We start from the raw sequence: 19,476 nt of genomic DNA, 5'->3' as shown, positions 1-19,476 counted from the left end.
CCGCGCGTACCAAGAAGGCGCTCTTCGGCCTGGGCCTAGGTGCTTGCGCCGCCCCCCTGGGCCTACCGGGCTCTGAGGGCCCTGCCCTGGACCCCCTGCCCCCCTGCCCTTGGTTCAGTCACAGCAGAGGTGGCCACACCCACACCCTCTGTGACCTCGGCGTTCCACCCTCCTGCAGCCCCGCCCGCCCCCCCCTCCGCCGGTTGCCCTGGGCTACGGAAGCTGCATCCTGGGGCCAGGGGGTTCCCAGGAGGCCAAGGGAAGACACGAGGGCCTTAAATGAGTCGCAGAGGCCTTACGTGGGCTTGTGTGGTTGGGTTCACCTCTTACGTTTCACCGAACTCTGCGAGAAGACAGGGACCTGCAGCCTCACAGTTGGGCTCCACGGTAAGGTGTGCGGGACAGACCTCAAACTGACCCGCGGCATGGAGCGACACCCGCCATCGAGAGGTCTACAAGAGAGCCGCTGCAGCTAGCCCACAGGCCCGAGAAAACTAGATTCTTCTTCACGTAAGTGAGTTTTGGGGAGATTTGTTGCAAAGCGTTATCACAGCAAGAGCCGACTAGTACAACATTCTCCAAATCACTGCCATGCCCACGGCTGCCACCGTGCCTACGTGTAAGGCAACTGTGATCTCGAACTTTGAGAACTCCTGAATGACTTCTCGGAGCCTCTCCAACACAATGTACGTGGCGAAGGTGTCCCCAGATAACCTCACTAACGTACCACCGAGACCGCCCTAAGCTTTTCTTAAACGCAATGCAACGCTCTTTCTATTCGTTTTCTGTTTCTACGTAGGTAAAATGCTTTCCGTCAATCTAAAAGGATGGAAAATTGGCACAAAACACCCTGTGCATAGTTGTTTTTCACAAAGGAAAATCACAAACGAAACAGGCATTTCACCGGGTGTAGAGCACTAACGCCCCCTAGTGCCTCTAAATGCCAAGTGAACAGCGGCACTTAATTAAATATGGAATCCCAGCTCTCTCCGCTTGAGAGGGAGAGCAAGCCATTCTCAAGTGGAGGAGGGATGTTTTCAGCAGCTATCTGCAACATTCTGTGGACCTGGCCACTGCGTAGCTACAGAGAAACCTTTTGTCTGAGGAAACTAACTAAAGAAACTTGAAAGTGGAAAAAGAGAGAAAGAATGAGACAATACCCTTATCTTGGTGACTCATTCACTTATTCGTTCACTTACCAAATCAAATACCCACTACGTGTAGAGAGTACTGTGCTGAAAACCGCACAGAACACGGAGACGTACCTCCATTCGCAGGGAGGTTAGATACCAGAGAGGGAGACAAGATGTAGATTACCTTACGGCAGTTCCGCACATGTCCTGTTAAACGGTTTACAGCTTCAGGGGAGAGAAGGGATCCAGAAATCGCTCGGATTCTCAGTGAAGTCTTCCCAGAGAAGGAGGTGCAAAATAGGTGGACTGGAAGAAACAAAAAAATTAACCTCGTGGGTAGATATGAAACGGAGCAGAGGTGCACAGATATTTAGACCCCGTTCTTCCTTGAAACGTCTAGAAAGTGAAACTGAAGCCAAATTACGGAGGGCCTTGAGTGTCAGTCTTAGGAGCCTGGCCGTATGGGGATGACAGCGGGTGCCACGGACGGCTCGGACGAGGGCAAGGGCATAACCCAAGAGCCCTGGGAGGTGTAGGAGAGGTCGCAGCGAGGGAGGTAGAAAGGCATGCGATTCTCCGAAGCAGTCACCGTAACCCAGGTGTAAACTCATAAACGGTAGACGCGGAGTAAGGGCGACACAGATGGCAGGGAGGAGTACGAGGGACACTAGAAAGGAAAACGGTCAGGGCTTCACCAGGGATTGGGTGCATTCCTTTCTCCCTCTAACAGAGGTTATCAGTAACCGGGCTAGTCGCTGGGAATCAAGAGTAAGCAAAACAGGCGTGATCTCTTCTTCCTCACGGACCACGGGGTAAACTTACCTACCTGAGACTGGATGGGAAAGGCGATGACGGCCATAAGCGAGAGGTGCGTGGTGTCACGTGAGCTACGGTAGGGGGACGTGATGAGTTGAGTAGGTAAGGGGACGCTTTCCTGACCAAGTGACACCTGAGGAGAGATGAGAAGGGTGAGGCGGCATCAGTCAGCTGCAAACTAAACAGAGGGACACTTCCTGCAGAGGGGCAGCACGGGCAATGCGCCGCTGTAAGTATGCAGGCCTGAGAGGAGGCCACTGTGGGCAGGATGATCGAGAATGAAAGGAAGGAGCTGCAAGGCGAGGCCGCAGAGATCACGCTCCACCCTGCCCAGGGGATGCCCTGCCCTGCGGACTAGCACACCCAGAGAGAGAGTTCCAGTGCACAGCCAGATGAGAAGCCTGCTCGAGGACGCAAGCCAACGCTGCTTCTTTCACCAAGAAAGTCTTGCCTGGTAAACTAAACAGCGTATCGATAGCGCGGACACGTGATTTACATTCTGAAGCAGGCGCCCCGCCTTACGGAACGGCGACGGTCCTCAGGGGGGCCGGGCAGGAGCCGCTCCGCGCGTCTGTCCCAGGGACCCAGCCGCCTGCGGGACCTCCGGCCGCCTCGCAGGAAGCTACGACGCCCAGTCCCACGACTACCTGTGCAGCGAGGTGTACTCCGCGGACGCGTGCCACACACACTTCAAGTGGGAGGGCGGCCTGAGTGGCAAGGCGAGAGGCCGGCCTGCCGCGCAGACCAGGAAGGCGCTCTTCGGCCCGGGCCTAGGTGCTTGCGCCACCCCCCGGGCCTACCGGGCTCTGAGGGCCCTGCCCTGGACCCCCTGCCCCCCTGCCCTTGGTTCAGTCACAGAAGAGGTGGCCACACCCACACCCTCTGTGACCTCGGCGTTCCACCCTCCTGCAGCCCCGCCCGCCCCCCTCCGCCGGTTGCCCTGGGCTACGGAAGCTGCATCCTGGGGCCAGGGGGTTCCCAGGAGGCCAAGGGAAGACACGATGGCCTTAAATGAGTCGCAGAGGCCTTACGTGGCCTTGTGTGGTTGGGCTCACCTCTTAGGTTTCAGTGAACTCTGCGAGAAGACAGGGACCTGCAGCCTCACAGTTGGGCTCCACGGTAAGGTGTGCGGGACAGACCTCAAACTGACCCGCGGCATGGAGCGACACCCGCCATCGAGAGGTCTACAAGAGAGCCGCTGCAGCTAGCCCACAGGCCCGAGAAAACTAGATTCTTCTTCACGTAAGTGAGTTTTGGGGAGATTTGTTGCAAAGCGTTATCACAGCAAGAGCCGACTAGTACAACATTCTCCAAATCACTGCCATGCCCACGGCTGCCACCGTGCCTACGTGTAAGGCAACTGTGATCTCGAACTTTGAGAACTCCTGAATGACTTCTCGGAGCCTCTCCAACACAATGTACGTGGCGAAGGTGTCCCCAGATAACCTCACTAACGTACCACCGAGACCGCCCTAAGCTTTTCTTAAACGCAATGCAACGCTCTTTCTATTCGTTTTCTGTTTCTACGTAGGTAAAATGCTTTCCGTCAATCTAAAAGGATGGAAAATTGGCACAAAACACCCTGTGCATAGTTGTTTTTCACAAAGGAAAATCACAAACGAAACAGGCATTTCACCGGGTGTAGAGCACTAACGCCCCCTAGTGCCTCTAAATGCCAAGTGAACAGCGGCACTTAATTAAATATGGAATCCCAGCTCTCTCCGCTTGAGAGGGAGAGCAAGCCATTCTCAAGTGGAGGAGGGATGTTTTCAGCAGCTATCTGCAACATTCTGTGGACCTGGCCACTGCGTAGCTACAGAGAAACCTTTTGTCTGAGGAAACTAACTAAAGAAACTTGAAAGTGGAAAAAGAGAGAAAGAATGAGACAATACCCTTATCTTGGTGACTCATTCACTTATTCGTTCACTTACCAAATCAAATACCCACTACGTGTAGAGAGTACTGTGCTGAAAACCGCACAGAACACGGAGACGTACCTCCATTCGCAGGGAGGTTAGATACCAGAGAGGGAGACAAGATGTAGATTACCTTACGGCAGTTCCGCACATGTCCTGTTAAACGGTTTACAGCTTCAGGGGAGAGAAGGGATCCAGAAATCGCTCGGATTCTCAGTGAAGTCTTCCCAGAGAAGGAGGTGCAAAATAGGTGGACTGGAAGAAACAAAAAAATTAACCTCGTGGGTAGATATGAAACGGAGCAGAGGTGCACAGATATTTAGACCCCGTTCTTCCTTGAAACGTCTAGAAAGTGAAACTGAAGCCAAATTACGGAGGGCCTTGAGTGTCAGTCTTAGGAGCCTGGCCGTATGGGGATGACAGCGGGTGCCACGGACGGCTCGGAAGAGGGCAAGGGCATAACCCAAGAGCCCTGGGAGGTGTAGGAGAGGTCGCAGCGAGGGAGGTAGAAAGGCATGCGATTCTCCGAAGCAGTCACCGTAACCCAGGTGTAAACTCATAAACGGTAGACGCGGAGTAAGGGCGACACAGATGGCAGGGAGGAGTACGAGGGACACTAGAAAGGAAAACGGTCAGGGCTTCACCAGGGATTGGGTGCATTCCTTTCTCCCTCTAACAGAGGTTATCAGTAACCGGGCTAGTCGCTGGGAATCAAGAGTAAGCAAAACAGGCGTGATCTCTTCTTCCTCACGGACCACGGGGTAAACTTACCTACCTGAGACTGGATGGGAAAGGCGATGACGGCCATAAGCGAGAGGTGCGTGGTGTCACGTGAGCTACGGTAGGGGGACGTGATGAGTTGAGTAGGTAAGGGGACGCTTTCCTGACCAAGTGACACCTGAGGAGAGATGAGAAGGGTGAGGCGGCATCAGTCAGCTGCAAACTAAACAGAGGGACACTTCCTGCAGAGGGGCAGCACGGGCAATGCGCCGTTGTAAGTATGCGGGCCTGAGAGGAGGCCACTGTGGGCAGGATGATCGAGAATGAAAGGAAGGAGCTGCAAGACGAGGCCGCAGAGATCACGCTCCACCCTGCCCAGCGGATGCCCTGCCCTGCGGACTAGCACACCCAGAGAGAGAGTTCCAGTGCACAGCCAGATGAGAAGCCTGCTCGAGGACGCAAGCCAACGCTGCTTCTTTCACCAAGAAAGTCTTGCCTGGTAAACTAAACGGCGTATCGATGGAGCGGACACGTGATTTTACATTCTGAAGCAGGCGCCCCGCCTTACGGAACGGCGACGGTTCTCAGGGGGGCCGGGCAGGAGCCGCTCCGCGCGTCTGTCCCAGGGACCCACCCGCCTGCGGGACCTCCGGCCGCCTCGCAGGAAGCTACGACGCCCAGTCCCACGGCTACCTGTGCAGCGAGGTGTACTCCGCGGACGCGTGCCACACACACTTCAAGTGGGAGGGCGGCCTGAGTGGCAAGGCGAGAGGCCGGCCTGCCGCGCAGACCAGGAAGGCGCTCTTCGGCCCGGGCCTAGGTGCTTGCGCCACCCCCCTGGGCCTACCGGGCTCTGAGGGCCCTGCCCTGGACCCCCTGCCCCCCTGCCCTTGGTTCAGTCACAGAAGAGGTGGCCACACCCACACCCTCTGTGACCTCGGCGTTCCACCCTCCTGCAGCCCCGCCCGCCCCCCTCCGCCGGTTGCCCTGGGCTACGGAAGCTGCATCCTGGGGCCAGGGGGTTCCCAGGAGGCCAAGGGAAGACACGAGGGCCTTAAATGAGTCGCAGAGGCCTTACGTGGCCTTGTGTGGTTGGGCTCACCTCTTAGGTTTCAGTGAACTCTGCGAGAAGACAGGGACCTGCAGCCTCACAGTTGGGCTCCACGGTAAGGTGTGCGGGACAGACCTCAAGCTGGCCCGCGGCACGGAGCGACACCCGCCATCGAGAGGTCTACAAGAGAGCCGCTGCAGCTAGCCCACAGGTCCGAGAAAACTAGACTCTTCTTCACGTAAGTGACTTTTGGGGAGATTTGTTGCAAAGCGTTATCACAGCAAGAGCCGACTAGTACAACATTCTCCAAATCACTGCCATGTCCACGGCTGCCACCGTGCCTACGTGTAAGGCAACTGTGATCTCGAACTTTGAGAACTCCTGAATGAATTCTCGGAGCCTCTCCAACACAATGTACGTGGCGAAGGTGTCCCCAGATAACTTCACTAACGTACCACCGAGACCGCCCTAAGCTTTTCTTAAACGCAATGCAACGCTCTTTTATTCGTTTTCTGTTTCTACGTAGGTAAAATGCTTTCCGTCAATCTAAAAGGATGGAAAATTGGCACAAAACACTCTGTGCATAGTTGTTTTTCACAAAGGAAAATCACAAACGAAACAGGCATTTCACCGGGTGTAGAGCACTAACGCCCCCTAGTGCCTCTAAATGCCAAGTGAACAGCGGCACTTAATTAAATATGGAATCCCAGCTCTCTCCGCTTGAGAGGGAGAGCAAGCCATTCTCAAGTGGAGGAGGGATGTTTTCAGCAGCTATCTGCAACATTCTGTGGACCTGGCCACTGCGTAGCTACAGAGAAACCTTTTGTCTGAGGAAACTAACTAAAGAAACTTGAAAGTGGAAAAAGAGAGAAAGAATGAGACAATACCCTTATCTTGGTGACTCATTCACTTATTCGTTCACTTACCAAATCAAATACCCACTACGAGTAGAGAGTACTGTGCTGAAAACCGCACAGAACACGGAGACGTACCCCCATTCGCAGGGAGGTTAGATACCAGAGAGGGAGACAAGATGTAGATTACCTTACGGCAGTTCCGCACATGTCCTGTTAAACGGTTTACAGCTTCAGGGGAGAGAAGGGATCCAGAAATCGCTTGGATTCTCAGTGAAGTCCTCCCAGAGAAGGAGGTGTAAAGTAATTTGACCAAAAAAAAAATTAACGTCATAGATAGATATGAAACAGAGCAAAGATGCACAGATATTTACACCCAGTTCCTTTTTAAAAGTCTTGAAGTGAAATTAAAGCCAAATTATGGAGGGTCTTGAATGTCTATCTTAAGAGTTTGGCTGTATTGGGTTGACAATGGGTGCCATGGATGGATTAGAAGAGGGCACTGGCATAACCCAAGAGCCTTGGGAGGTGTAAGAGAGGTTGTAGTGAGGAAGATAGAAAGACATGCTATTCTCCGAAGCAATCGTCGTAATCCAGGTGTAAAATAATAAATGATAGAAGCAGAGTAACGGCAACACAGATGGAAGGGAGTAGTATGAGAGACACTGGAAAGAAAAACGGTCAGGGCTTCACCATTGATTGGATACATTCATTTCTCCATTTAACACAGGTTATCAGTAACTGTGCTAGTCGCTGGGAACTAAGAGTACGCAAAACAGTCATGATCTCCTACTCGCGGACCATATGGTAAACACCTATCTAAAACTGGATGTGAAATGTGATGAAGGCTATAAGCGAGAGGTACATGGTGTTATGTGAGCTACGGTAGGGGGATGTGATGAGTTGAGTAGGTAAGGGGACACTTTCTTAGCAAAGTGACACATGAGAAGAGATGCGAACGGTGAGGAGGCATCAATCAGCTGCAAACTAAACAGAAGGACATTTCCTGCAGAGGGGCAGCATGGGCAATGCGCCCTTGTAAGTATGCAGGCCTGAAAGGAGGCCACTGTGGGCTGGATGACTGAGAATGAAAGGAAGGAGCTGCAAGACGAGGCCGCAGAGATCGCGCTCCATCCTGCCCAGGGGATGCCCTGCCCTGCAGACTAGCACCCCCAGAGAGAGAGTACCAGTGCACAGCCAGATGAGAAGCCTGCTCTAGAATGCAAGTCAACGCTGCTTCTTTCACCAAGAAAGTCTTGCCTGGTAAACTAAACAGTATATGTAGTGGACATATGATTTACCTTCTGAAGCAAGCTCCTTATCTTACAGAACGGCACCAGTTGTCCACCGGAAGCCATCCTTTGACTCCACATTCTAGACCATGGTGAGGAGGTTAGTCTTTATCCTAAGAGCAATGGAAAGTCACAGACGGATTTGAAGTGGAGATGGTGGTGTCTGCATCATGGAACATGTATTGGAAGGCAGCCAGAGTCAGCAAAAAGAAGATGAGGAAGTTTGTTTCTGAAACACTTACTTTCTTGTTGAAGTAAGAGGTATCCCCTTCAGGTGAGAGAGCAAGGACACACAACAGAGTCTAGTGGGACATGAAAAGAGTGGAGAAAGAGTCATTGTTAACGGCCATAAGTAAGGGAGTAGAAAAAAGAAATGGGGACCACATGTCAGTTAAAATAAGACAGCCTATGTTGTTTCCATAGCTCTGTGACTGGATCTAACAAAACACATTGCTCTGAAAGCAGGTCCAGAGAAGATAAATGTTAGAGATGCGCAGAATGCATCTGCAGTGAGGTTCCATGGGACGGTAAAATGGCTTGGCAGTCTGGGTATAATGTTGTCATGATGGACCAGCAGTCAACTACAGGGAATCAGCGGTAAAATGATAAACTGTATTCTAGTCAAACTTACACTCACCAGAGCCCGGAAGGAGGAGAGCCCGTGTCTTGTGCTGCCCAGTATCCATGTCCCTCCCAGCTCAGGTATTGGCAGGGAAGCCCAGGCATCTTGTCTTGGGCCAGGCACGCACCTGGCTTGTCAGAGGGTCCCAGAGGTGCTGTGGGGAGGCAGCTTTTGCTCACCATGTTCAGGGAAGCTACAACACACCAGATACTGAAAGGAGAACCAAAGCCACTATTAAGACATAATTCAACTGTCTCCCAGTCCAGCAAGGGGTCCTGTTAGCACCGTATCAGTGTAACTGGCGTCACCCCACCCCAGGACCAAGCCAAACGAACGCCTCTCCAGGGGCCTCGAGACCCCACGACCTGGGCCACACACACAGGAGCATCACTCAGCTATGCAAAGGGGTGAAGCCCTGACACTCACAACAACGTGGACGGACCCTGAGAACACGATGCTCAGTGAGAGAAGCCAGACACAGAAGGACACACAGTGTGTGATTCCATTGATGGGAAACGTCCAGAACAGGCAGATCCACAGACACAGAGTGTCAGGGGCTGGAGCAGGGGACTGCCGGCCCTTTGCGCTGATGGAATGTTCTGGAATTAGAGGTGAAGGCTGCACAGCTCTGTGAATATAGTAAAAGCCATTAAATTGTACACTTCATATGGGTGAGTTCAGTGGTGTGTGAATGCTATCTCGGCAAAGCTGTCATTTAAAAAGACACAAAACCCACAACACCCAGCGTGGCTCCTTCTCCCCTTGTCCCACCCCTTCACCTGGTGTCTGTCCCAGACCAGGTGTGGGCCCAGCGTGTCCTGTGGCCCCAGCACCTGCTCTCCGGTGGGACCCTCACTCAGCCTGCAGGTGAGCACAGAGCAGACGCCAGGGAGGCACCTGCACACCAGGGGAAACGTGAGCCACCACCACCATGGGACATGCAAATCCTTCCCTAGAGCTCCCCGCCCCAAGCCCCATGACTCCTGCCATCCCCGTGGGCACCACCCCGTGGCGGTCCCCTCCCCCCCAGGGACACAGCCTGCAAAAACCCCTTCCCCACCCAGGAAAAGACGTGTCAGGTTTTTAAAGGACCAGCGTTCTCAGAGGTAACCTCTCTCACACACCGGCTGCCCGTGCACCTGGTGTGAGCCTGACGTGCTTTCCCGACATCGGCCGCGTACCCCATGACTAACTGAGGGGATTCAAACGGAAGCCCCTCAGAGATGAGGAGGCGTCGTCATCCAAGGTCAATACTCAGTGAAGCACGCAGCCTCCGACCTCCCAACTGCAGCTCACGGGAACCTGTGACTCGGGAGCCCTGCCAGGCGCCCTGGACAGGAAGAGGGCCCGGTCCGACACAGGGGCGCTGAGGAACAGAGCCCCGGGCTAGGCACCGCGACAGCGGCCATGGGTGGGGAGAGAGAGTCTGGGAAGGAACAAGAAAGGCGGGCAGTGAGGGAGGCACTACAGAGCCACGCATGAGCTGCGGAGGACCATGGACAGGCACCCGGCATGTCCTCTGTAACACCCTTGGGACCGCTTGACGCCATGGGCGTGACAGGAGACCCGGCTGGTGGGAAAGGCAGGGACAGCTTGAGGGGACAGAGAAGACGTCAAAGAGGCCTCCAGGCAGCACCCTGAGTGGGAGGAAGGAAACAGGACTGTCATCCCACAGCCAGGGAGAGAAGGCGCACGCACTGGGGAAGAGTGCCAGGACCACGAGAGGAGGACACAGCAGAAAGAAAGAGGGAGGAGAGGGGTTTCCTGGGAGACATGCGCCGGGCCCAGGGATGCGCAGACACAGTCAGTCACACCCTACAGGTCCCCAAATCCAAAAGGGACACCAAACACTCTGTATCTTGATTGTATCAATGACAATGAAATCATTACATCGGTGCATAGCTTTGTAAGATGCCACCATCGGGAGAAACTGAGTAAAGAGAACGTGGCATGTGTCCGACCTATTTCTGACAGCTGTGCAAGAATCTACGATAATCTCAAAATAAAAAGTTTAATTTAATTAAGGAAAAAAGGACGCAGCTCTTAGAGGTAGACTGGGGGCCGGTCCCCTGCAGCTCCCAGCCGCCTCCTGCCTAGTGAATATCCAAAGGGCCGGCTGGCTGCCTCTGGCCCCTCCCACCAGGAACAGAGTATACAGGCAGCATTTGGATGTTAGGGACCAAAGTATGAAAGCTAACAGGCACGTACATACGGAATACCAGGCATTTCCCGGTGATCCCTTCCTCTTCAAAGGGGCTACTTCACCCACGGAAAGTCCTCAAAGGGTTAACCTGCCTTCCACCTGAGCTCAGATTAGGCAGGACTCACACCAGCAGAGGTCAGATCAGAAAATGTTTTCTGAGTCACAGGGAGGGATGGCTCACTCACCCTCCCACTTCAGCTACTACCCACTGTGGAGTGAAGGGTGTGACTGCTCAGCAGGCATTCATCAGGGCTCGTGGGCTCTCAGGAGGAAGCCAGAAGCAGGCGGGGACACTCACGCTGGGGCCGCTCCACGCCCACAGCCTCAGTGAGTCACGGAGGGGAAGGACCACTGCACGCCCTTGCTGGCTCCTGCCCTGCCATCAGGCAGCCGAAGATACCACCTGCTTCCTCCTGAGCTGAGACCCGGTTTTCCCACCAAAAGAAGGACCATCCTGCTTTAGAAATGCCACCGTGAGCTATAAGTAGATATCTGGGAACTCTCAGTCACAGAAGGAACAAAACTCGCCCTGCACCCCACCCTCCTATTTGTCAATTGCGCAAAAGCCCATCTTGGAGGCTGGACATTTCGGAGTACAGGCGGTTGTGGCTGTTTACACTTCCTCCTGCGGGTGCCCCCACCTCAGAGAAACCACCCACACCTCCCCCAGGGCAAATCTGGCAGCCCCACTCTCTGGGACCTCAGTTGATCCCATATACGGGGCACTACACTTCAGCTAACTTCTGTGTTTATAGATCACCTACCGTCCTTAGTTCATAAGTTTTGAGAATAAGAATACTGTCACCCTCAGAATGGGAGAAAATATTTGCAAACGAATTAACGGACAAAGGATTAATCTCCAAAATATATAAACAGATCATGCAGCTCAATACTAAAGAAACAAACAACCCAATCCAAAAATGGACAGATGACCTAAATAACCATTTCTCCAAAGAAGACATACAGATGGCCAAGAAGCACGTGAAAAGCTGCTCAACATCACTAATTATTAGAGAAATGCAAATCAAAACTACAATGAGGTATCACCTCACACCAGTTAGAATGGGCACCATCAGAAAATCCACAAACAACAAATGCTGGAGAGGGTGTGGAGAAAAGGGAACCCTTTTGCACTGCTGGTGGGAATGTTAATTGATACAGCCACTATGGAGAACAGTATGGAGGTTCCTTAAAAAACTAAAAATAGAATTACCATTTGATCCAGCAATCCCACTACTGGGCATATACCCAGAGAAAACCATAATTTAAAAAGACACATGCACCCCAATGTTCACTGCAGCACTATTTACAACAGCCAGGTCATGGAAGCAACCTAAATGCCCATCGACAGATGAACAGATAAAGAAGTTGTGGTACATATACACAATGGAATATTACTCAGCCATAAAAAGGAAAGAAATTGAGTCATTTGTTGAGACGCGGATGGATCTAGAGACTGTCATACAGAGTGAAGTCAGAAAGAGAAAAACAAATATCGTATGTAAACGCATGTATGTGGAACTTAGAAAAATGGTACAGATGAACTGGTCTGCAGGGCAGAAGTTGAGACACAGATGTAGAGAACAAACGTATGGACACCAAGGGGGGAAAGCCGCGGGGGGGTGGGGATGGTGGTGTGTTGAACTGGGCGAGTCGGATTGACATGTATACACTGATGTGTATAAAACTGATGACTAATAAGAACGTGCTATATAAAAAAATAAATTAAATAAAATTCAAAAATCAAAAAAAAAAAGAATACTGTCTACTGTCCTCCGCGCCCCCTGGAACACTCACTCTAAATATCCAGGAGGTGCTTGCAGAATGAATGAATCAATGAACAAACAAGCTCACTCATTTCAAACGTGCGGTCACGTGAATAACCTGACCTTCTAAGAAGTTAAGCTTCTGGAAGGAGCCCATTTTCTTAATGTATTCAGCATCGAGTCATCACAAAATATGAACTCTTATAAAGTACTGCCCCCTCAGTTCCCATGAGAAAGCAAAATTCCTCAGCAGGGAAATGGGAGGGTAGCAGACATTACCCACAAAGCTTTAGGAAGGCTGCAGCTCGCTGAGCACTTCACTAGGGCCCCTGACCGCCTGCCTGATAGTAGGACAGACACACCAGGAATGGCTGCTGACCGGCAGAAAGAGCACCCGGCCAGGCAGGCAGCACACCCTGCACCCTGCCAAGCGAGGTCCAGCCAGCAAGGGAAAGATGCTCTCTCCACTTCAGAACCGCCCACCACTAGAAAGCCAGGTCCTGCCAGGGCCTGGACACACGAGGCCTTCCTTACAAGGGTTATAAATCTGTGGCCTTGCTCTGCCTCGAATAAAAGACAGAGACGGGGACAACATGACCATCTCCAGATGAACCTTCAACTTCGTTTCAAGTGCCTGGGTGCTGGGTCACAGTGCATTTCTAAACTCTTCCAATACTCAAAAATACCAATTTCTAAGATGCAGAAGGGTTGTTAAACATACACTTAGCACAGATCCCAGTCCCACTCCTGAGTATTTTCTCAAGTGAGGTAAAAACCCAAGTTCACATGGAAACCTGCCCTGGGATGTTTACAGCAGCTTTATTCCTGATCCCCTCAAAACTGGAAACATCCCACAAGTCCTGCCACCCGCAGGCGAATGGACAAACGCATCATGGAATACAACACAGCCAGAAAAAGGAGTGGCTTCTCATACCCGCAACAACAGGGATGATGGACTTCCCTGGTGGTCCAGTGGCTAAGACTCCGCGCTCCCAATGCAGGGGGCCCGGGGTCCATTTCTGCTCAGGGAACTAGATCCCGCACGCTGCAACTAAAACATACTGCATGTGCCAATGAAGATCCCATGTGCCGCAACTAAGACCCAGCACAGCCAAGTAAATAACTAACTAAATCAATGTTTAAAACAACAACAACAAAAAAAAACAAACCTGGGATGAATCTCGCATAGGTTTTGCTGAGCCAAAGCAGCCAGAATTGAAAAGCTACATGCTGTTGTTCCGTTCATCTGGCTTTCTGGAAAAGCCAAAACCTTAGGGACAGAGAGGAGATTAGTGGCCAAGAGGCTAGAGGCGCGCTGGCGCCAAAGGGCAGCAAGTGGGATGACAGGATTGCTCTGCCGCCTGACGGCGATCATCTGTCAAAACTCCTACAACTGTGCACTACAAGTGAACTATGCTTCACGGCTACTAAGGATAAACAAATTAATACATTTTGAAAAATGCGCCGGCCAGCCAACCGGTGCATGACAAGTGCAGTAAGAGGGGCGGGGAGGCGAGGCAAGTGGATCAGCTGGAGTTCTGAAGGCTCTCCCCACTTTCAGTTTCCCTCCCCTGGGATGTCTCCCCGCCCTGCCCACTGCTCAGGCCGCCCACCCGGGCCACCCGGAGTTACCCAACCGGAAAAGCCAGAGCCCAGGCTCAGCCGCGCCTCCGGGCACAGGAAGGGCAAAAATAGAAAGCGCCAGTGCGCGGTGGCGGGCTGGAAACCCTCGGACCTCAGATAACTGCGGAGAACCGGGGCCCGGGAGTCAACATCGGCTCCCAGGCGGTCCCAGCGTCCCGACCCCGACCGCGACACACTTTCCACGAACTGACACACACGGAGCCCGCGCGAGGGCCGGGTCGCCTGGAGGCCGGTCCCCCGCAAGCCGAGCGCACGAAAGAGCGCCCCAAAGGCGCCGGTCCAAGGCGCCCGCTGCGCTTTCCCTCCGGAAGGTGGGCTGCAGGGCCCAAGCGTAAACCCTGAGACAAGGAACACGCGCACCACGCCGCCACGGGGGACGAGAGGCCGGGCGTCCACCTAGCCGGACACCCTGCATTTCTGGACTCACCGGACGCCTGTGTAAATTTACGTCTGGCGTGTCATTTTCCAAAGGCCACTCAAGATCAGGGGACAGAATGCCTCCTCTCCAAGTGTCCTGCCAGCCCACCCACTCAAGATCAGAGGGACAAACTGCCTAACTAAAACAAAACAGAAACGCAAAAAAACTGGAGTGAGGGAGGAAAGGGTGCCCTGAAAAATAAAAAAAGAACTAAGCACGTTGACAGCGCTAAGAATAAACTACCAGGAAAAAGAAACCCTACATGTCAGATCCTAAAGTACAGAAGGGCAAGCCCCGGCATTCCAGGCCCGGGGGGACCGGGGTCCCCAGCCCTGCAAAGCCAACCGCAGACCGGCTCAGGCGCTCCTCGGAAGCACGGGGTCCCCGCGGCTGAGTCTGCGCCCCCGGCCGGCGCCGGCTCCCCTCTGCCCACCCTGCGCGCGGGGGCTAGAAACTGCCGCGGAGAACCACGGCGGGGCGGGAAGGGGGCCTCCAAACAGGGTCTGGCGACTCGAGTCGCTCCGTTTCTCGGTGGGCTCAGCGCGCGCCGTGGGGGAAGAGGGGCGGGGGCCCGGGAGGAGGAGACGGGCGGCACTTACGTAGACCGGCAGCGGCCACGGGTAGACGGCGGGCTCGGCCCCCACGAGCGACTCCAGCCTCAGCTCCAGCTTCTCCCCCATGTCTTCGCGCGCGGCCCCCGCACCGTGCTAGTTTGGCGGTTGGCGGAGGGGCGCGGCGCCGCCGGCGGGGTCGGGGCAGACGGGCAGACGGGAGGCTGAGGGGAGGGTGCCTGGCCTGGGCCTCAGCTGCCGCCGCCGCGCTCCCATCCGGCCCCCGGCTCCCTCTTTGCGGTCACAGGCGCGGGGCCTCCAGCGCTGTCGCCAACCCGGGCCGGCGTGAGGCGAGCACAACAGCCGGGGGCCGGGCTGAACCACTCGCGGCACGCGCGGACCGCCCCGTGGACTCGCACGCTCTCACGCACGGACGCACGCACGGACGCACGCACGCACAGACGCACGTCTTCGGCTGCCCCTGGCCACCCCCACCGGCCCGAAGCGGGGACCCGGGAAGACTCCTCAGGGCCAGTGGTGGCGGGTTCGACTCCCGCACTTGACACACCGTGACACACACCCTCCCCCCCAATAATAAGACTATAATTCCTATTAAATATGACAGCCAGAATCCCGGCTTCTGTTCACAAAAATGCCGTGTATTTAGCCTATGCTAGGCACCAGACCACAGACGCTCAGTACTGGCAAAAAAGGAAAGGCCCTGCCCTCATAGCGCTGCCATTTTAATTGGAATAGTAGTGACAATGGTCAAGGGAGAAAATAAAGCGTCATCATCGCCACGGGGATGGTTAATCTCGTGCGCACTGCGTGGGGCCCCGGCAACCACAAACATTATTCCAGATGTGGCCAGGAAGGTATTTTTCAGAAGAGATTAACACTGAATTTTGTTCACTTTGCGTAAAGGAGATTGTCAATGCTGTGGCATGGGTGGGCCTCATCCATCAGTTGAAGGACTGGAGAGAAAAATGAGGTTCCCTAGAAAGAGGGAACTGTGCCTCCAATGGCCTTGGGACATCAGCTCTTCCCTGTGTCTCCAGCCCAGAGTCCTGCCCTGACTTGCCTGCCTCACGGTCACATGAGTCAACTCCTTAAAACAAAACTATATATGTAAAAATACCGAATATATACAAGCCTATTAATTTGTATATGTGTGTATACATATTATATATATGTATACACGTTTATATGTGCGTGCGTTTGTAGTATATGTGTAAGTACTATATACAGTATACATACAAGCCTATATATTTGTGTGTACATATTGTATACATGTATGTATGTGTATATATATAGTATACATATTATAAACGTGAACATGCTGTATATATATATTGATATACGGGTGTGTATATATATAGTATATGTACACTGTATGTATGTATACAGTGTATATTTATATATAGGTGTGTCTCGGTTTTTTTTTAACTATGGACATCCAGTTGTTTCAGCACTATTTGATGAAAAGACTATATTTGCTCCATTGTATTGTCTTTGTTCTTTTGCCAAAGACCAGTTGATTGTATTTATGTGGGTCTATTTTGGGGCTCTTTATTGTTCCATTGATCTACTTCTTGTTTCACCAATACCACCCTGTCTTGATTACTGTACCTTCATAATAAGTCTTCAAGCTGGGTAGTGTCATTCCTTCAACTGTGTCCTTCAATGAGGTGATAGCTATTCTGGGTCTCTTGCCTCTTCATATGGACTTTAGAATCAGTTTGCCAATATCCATAAAATAACTTGCTGGGATTTTGATTGGGATCGCACTGAATTTCTATAGATTAACTTAGAAAGAACTGATATTTTGAGAATACCGAGTCTTCCTATTCATGAACATGCAATATCTCTCCATTTATTTAGTTATTCTTTGACTTCATTCATCACGGTTTTGTAGTTTTCCTCCTATAGATGTTGTACATATTTTATTAGATTTATATAGAAGTATTACAGTTTTGGCAATGCTAATGTAAATAGTGTCAGGTTTTTTTTAAATCTATTCCACTTGTTCATTTTTGGGATATAGGAAAGCAATTGCCTTTTGTATATTAACCCTGGATCCTGCAACCTTGCTATAATCACTTATTCGTTACAGGAGTTTTGGGTCAACACTTTAAGATTTTCTACATAGATGATCACGTCACCTGTGAACAAAGACAGGTTTATGTCTTCGTTCTCAATCTGTACACCTTTTATTTCCTTTTCTTGCCTTATTGCATTAGCAAGGACTCGCAGCACAATATTGAAAAGTTATAATAAAGGAGGACATCCTTGCCTTGTGCTTAATCTTAGTGGGAAAGCATTGAGTTTCTCTCCAGTAAGTATGTCAGCTATTGGTTTTTTTGTAGATCGTATTTATCAAGTTAAGAAAGTCCCTCTCTATTCCTAGTTTACTGAGAGTTTTTCTCATGAGTGCACACTGGATTTTGTCAAATGCTTCTTCCGCATGTATTTATATGGTTTTTTTCCTTTATTTGTCTTGGTTGGATTATATTAATTAATTTTCAAATGTTGAACCAGCCTTATGTACCTGACACAAATCCCGTTTGGTCATGGTATATAATTGTTTTTATACTTTTTTGGCTTCAATTTGCTAACATTTTGTTGAGAATCTCTGACACAATTTTTATCACATTTCTACTATAAAAGGTTTGGGATTCTAACGAATTTAAGCTATTAATTAGTCTTATCAAATTGTGCTCAAAGATACACCATAGCAGAACCCTGAGGGAATGGATAGTGAATGGTAAGGCCTGAATTTACACTTCTTTTAATCCTGAATCCTGAATCCGTCTCTCAACAAGAGTTCACGGTTGATGTTTATTTTTTTGGAAATTAGACATAGCTCACTCCATTCATTCATTCAACAGATTCTACAGCAGAAGGGAGGCTCCTAAGGAGGTAGGGTGTATTAGTGGGGCTTCAGGTTATTACAGGGAATGCAAGCAAGGACTCATAATGGAGACGGTGATATTTGAGGAAAGACCTAAAAAAGTGAGTGGATGAGTACTGTAGATAGTAAAGACAACAGCAATTCAGGTAAAGGGAACAGCAAGTGAAAATGTCTTCCTACTATACTTGTTGAACATCAAGGACTAAAGAGTATAAGGTGTTTGGAAAAGAGTGAGCAAGGAGTAGAGGTGGAGGAGATGAGATCAAACATATAATGTGGAGGATAATCATGGTGCAACTTTCCAGCATTTTAAGAACTTCAGCTTCAACTATGATGAAGGGGAAGACACTGAAGTCACGTAATTCTTCTGACTTAGATTCTCAAAGTGTTCTCCAGCCACTGTGTTAAGGACACAGTTCAGAGGGATAATAATTAAGATGACAGACAACGAAATCTTAATCCTGAGTGGTAACAGTGGAAAAATCGAGAAACTGTCAAATTCTGGTTCTATCTCAAAGATAGGGCTGACACATTTTGCTTGTGTATTGGATGTGAAAGGAGAGAGAAAGAAAAACATTAAAGATGAATCACATTTTGTAACTGAGCACCAGGAAGAATGGAGCTGCGCTTTTCTGTTTTGGAAAGTCTACAGAAAAAGCATGAGTGACTATGTGTGTATTTGATTGCAAGGTATATTAAGTTTGGGATGTCAATTAAATGACAAAACAGAGATATTCTGTTAGTAACCAGTCTTGTTAGGTGGACCCAGTCCGTAAATGACAACCATCAACCTACCTAATCTGCTCAGTTTGAAGCCCCATAAAGGATTTGGGGGCATTAGTGTGAAGAGGGCTTCCTTTTGCGTTTGTGTGTATGTGTGTCATTTGCTTTGACACTGTGGTTAGGCTAAAGTAGCACTATTCTGGGCTTTCATCTTTGGCAACTTTTTTCTCACCAAGAAGATTTTTTATTGGGTTGACGCCAAATGAGTATTTGCCTGATTCTTTAACTATTTTCCTAGTTTGGACAGCCACAAATTTGGTTAGTATTTGTTAATTTCACCCTTCAACTTGGACACACTTGAAGCGAAGTGAAGTCCCACCACACTGATGGTAGACTCCATCTGAGCATGCTCAAAAGAGCACAGAAGGTTGTCCACGGGGAGGGTACTATCAGAGGCTGATTGACAGCATGTGTGTTGTAGACCAACTTAAGGGCAAACACATACGGTTCTTACGCTTTCCTGCTCCTAATAATAGGCAATGGCAGGCTCTGGATCACAATGTTTGAACCCAGCAGGAACAGTGTTGCATTATATGTGGCATGACTAAGATAAGGGGTATATATGTTATCTAGCATATATCTTCTTTTTTATGCTACACAAATACAAGGCTGTCACTTTCTGAGACATTAAACTTTCTCTGGCTGTGACAGATTAAAAGCAGATGCCAAGTTAGAAACATTTCTGAATTAGGTGATTTGGGTTCCTTGACCAGGTTAAAAAAACAAAACAAAACTGGTTTTCTTCTTGGTTTCACATTTAAACAATATGAGTTAGTCTAAACTATATGACCAAAAA

At 50.7% G+C, this 19,476-nt stretch overlaps 1 protein-coding gene across 12 annotated transcripts; it reads right to left on the bottom strand.

Annotated features, from left to right (window-relative positions):
* Window positions 1-201: 201 nt before the first annotated feature.
* Window positions 202-15,415, bottom strand: LOC141278096 (uncharacterized). 12 transcript variants are annotated; one of them, XR_012330390.1, is made up of 11 exons: window positions 15,035-15,415; window positions 8,831-9,032; window positions 8,420-8,614; window positions 8,025-8,084; window positions 7,792-7,895; window positions 4,641-4,763; window positions 3,999-4,120; window positions 3,005-3,133; window positions 1,960-2,082; window positions 1,318-1,439; window positions 206-452 (listed from the first exon to the last, which is right to left on the bottom strand). XR_012330390.1 is itself a non-coding variant. In XM_073801572.1 (10 exons), the coding sequence occupies exons 5-10, from the start codon at window positions 7,861-7,863 to the stop codon at window positions 327-329; spliced, it is 696 nt and encodes a 231-aa protein (XP_073657673.1). In that variant the 5' UTR covers window positions 7,864-7,895; window positions 8,025-8,084; window positions 8,420-8,614; window positions 8,831-9,032; window positions 15,035-15,415; the 3' UTR covers window positions 202-326. The 12 variants fall into 12 exon arrangements, 5 of the variants coding, with proteins under 5 accessions (XP_073657673.1, XP_073657677.1, XP_073657678.1 ...); XM_073801572.1 differs by lacking the exon at window positions 3,005-3,133 and having other exon boundaries at window positions 202-452; window positions 1,956-2,082; window positions 4,637-4,763; XM_073801576.1 differs by lacking the exon at window positions 3,005-3,133 and having other exon boundaries at window positions 202-452; window positions 1,956-2,082; window positions 4,637-4,763; window positions 8,847-9,032.
* Window positions 15,416-19,476: the final 4,061 nt, after the last annotated feature.

This window comes from Tursiops truncatus, chromosome 1, assembly GCF_011762595.2.
Source record: "Tursiops truncatus isolate mTurTru1 chromosome 1, mTurTru1.mat.Y, whole genome shotgun sequence".
Lineage (NCBI taxonomy): Eukaryota > Metazoa > Chordata > Mammalia > Artiodactyla > Delphinidae > Tursiops > Tursiops truncatus.
This window is presented reverse-complemented; position numbering and strand designations above follow the sequence as displayed.

Excerpts from the sequence above, each read along its gene's own strand:
- LOC141278096 (XM_073801567.1), bottom strand. The coding sequence starts at position 15,115 with ATGGGGGAGAAGCTGGAGCTGAGGCTGGAGTCGCTCGTGGGGGCCGAG. Across the intron at positions 4,121-4,636 it reads TCCCATCCAGTCTCAGGTAG|TCCACCTATTTTGCACCTCC; the intron begins GTAAGTTTACCC and ends TGTTTCTTCCAG. Across the intron at positions 453-1,317 it reads ATGTGCGGAACTGCCGTAAG|ACCTCTCGATGGCGGGTGTC; the intron begins GTAATCTACATC and ends GCTCTCTTGTAG.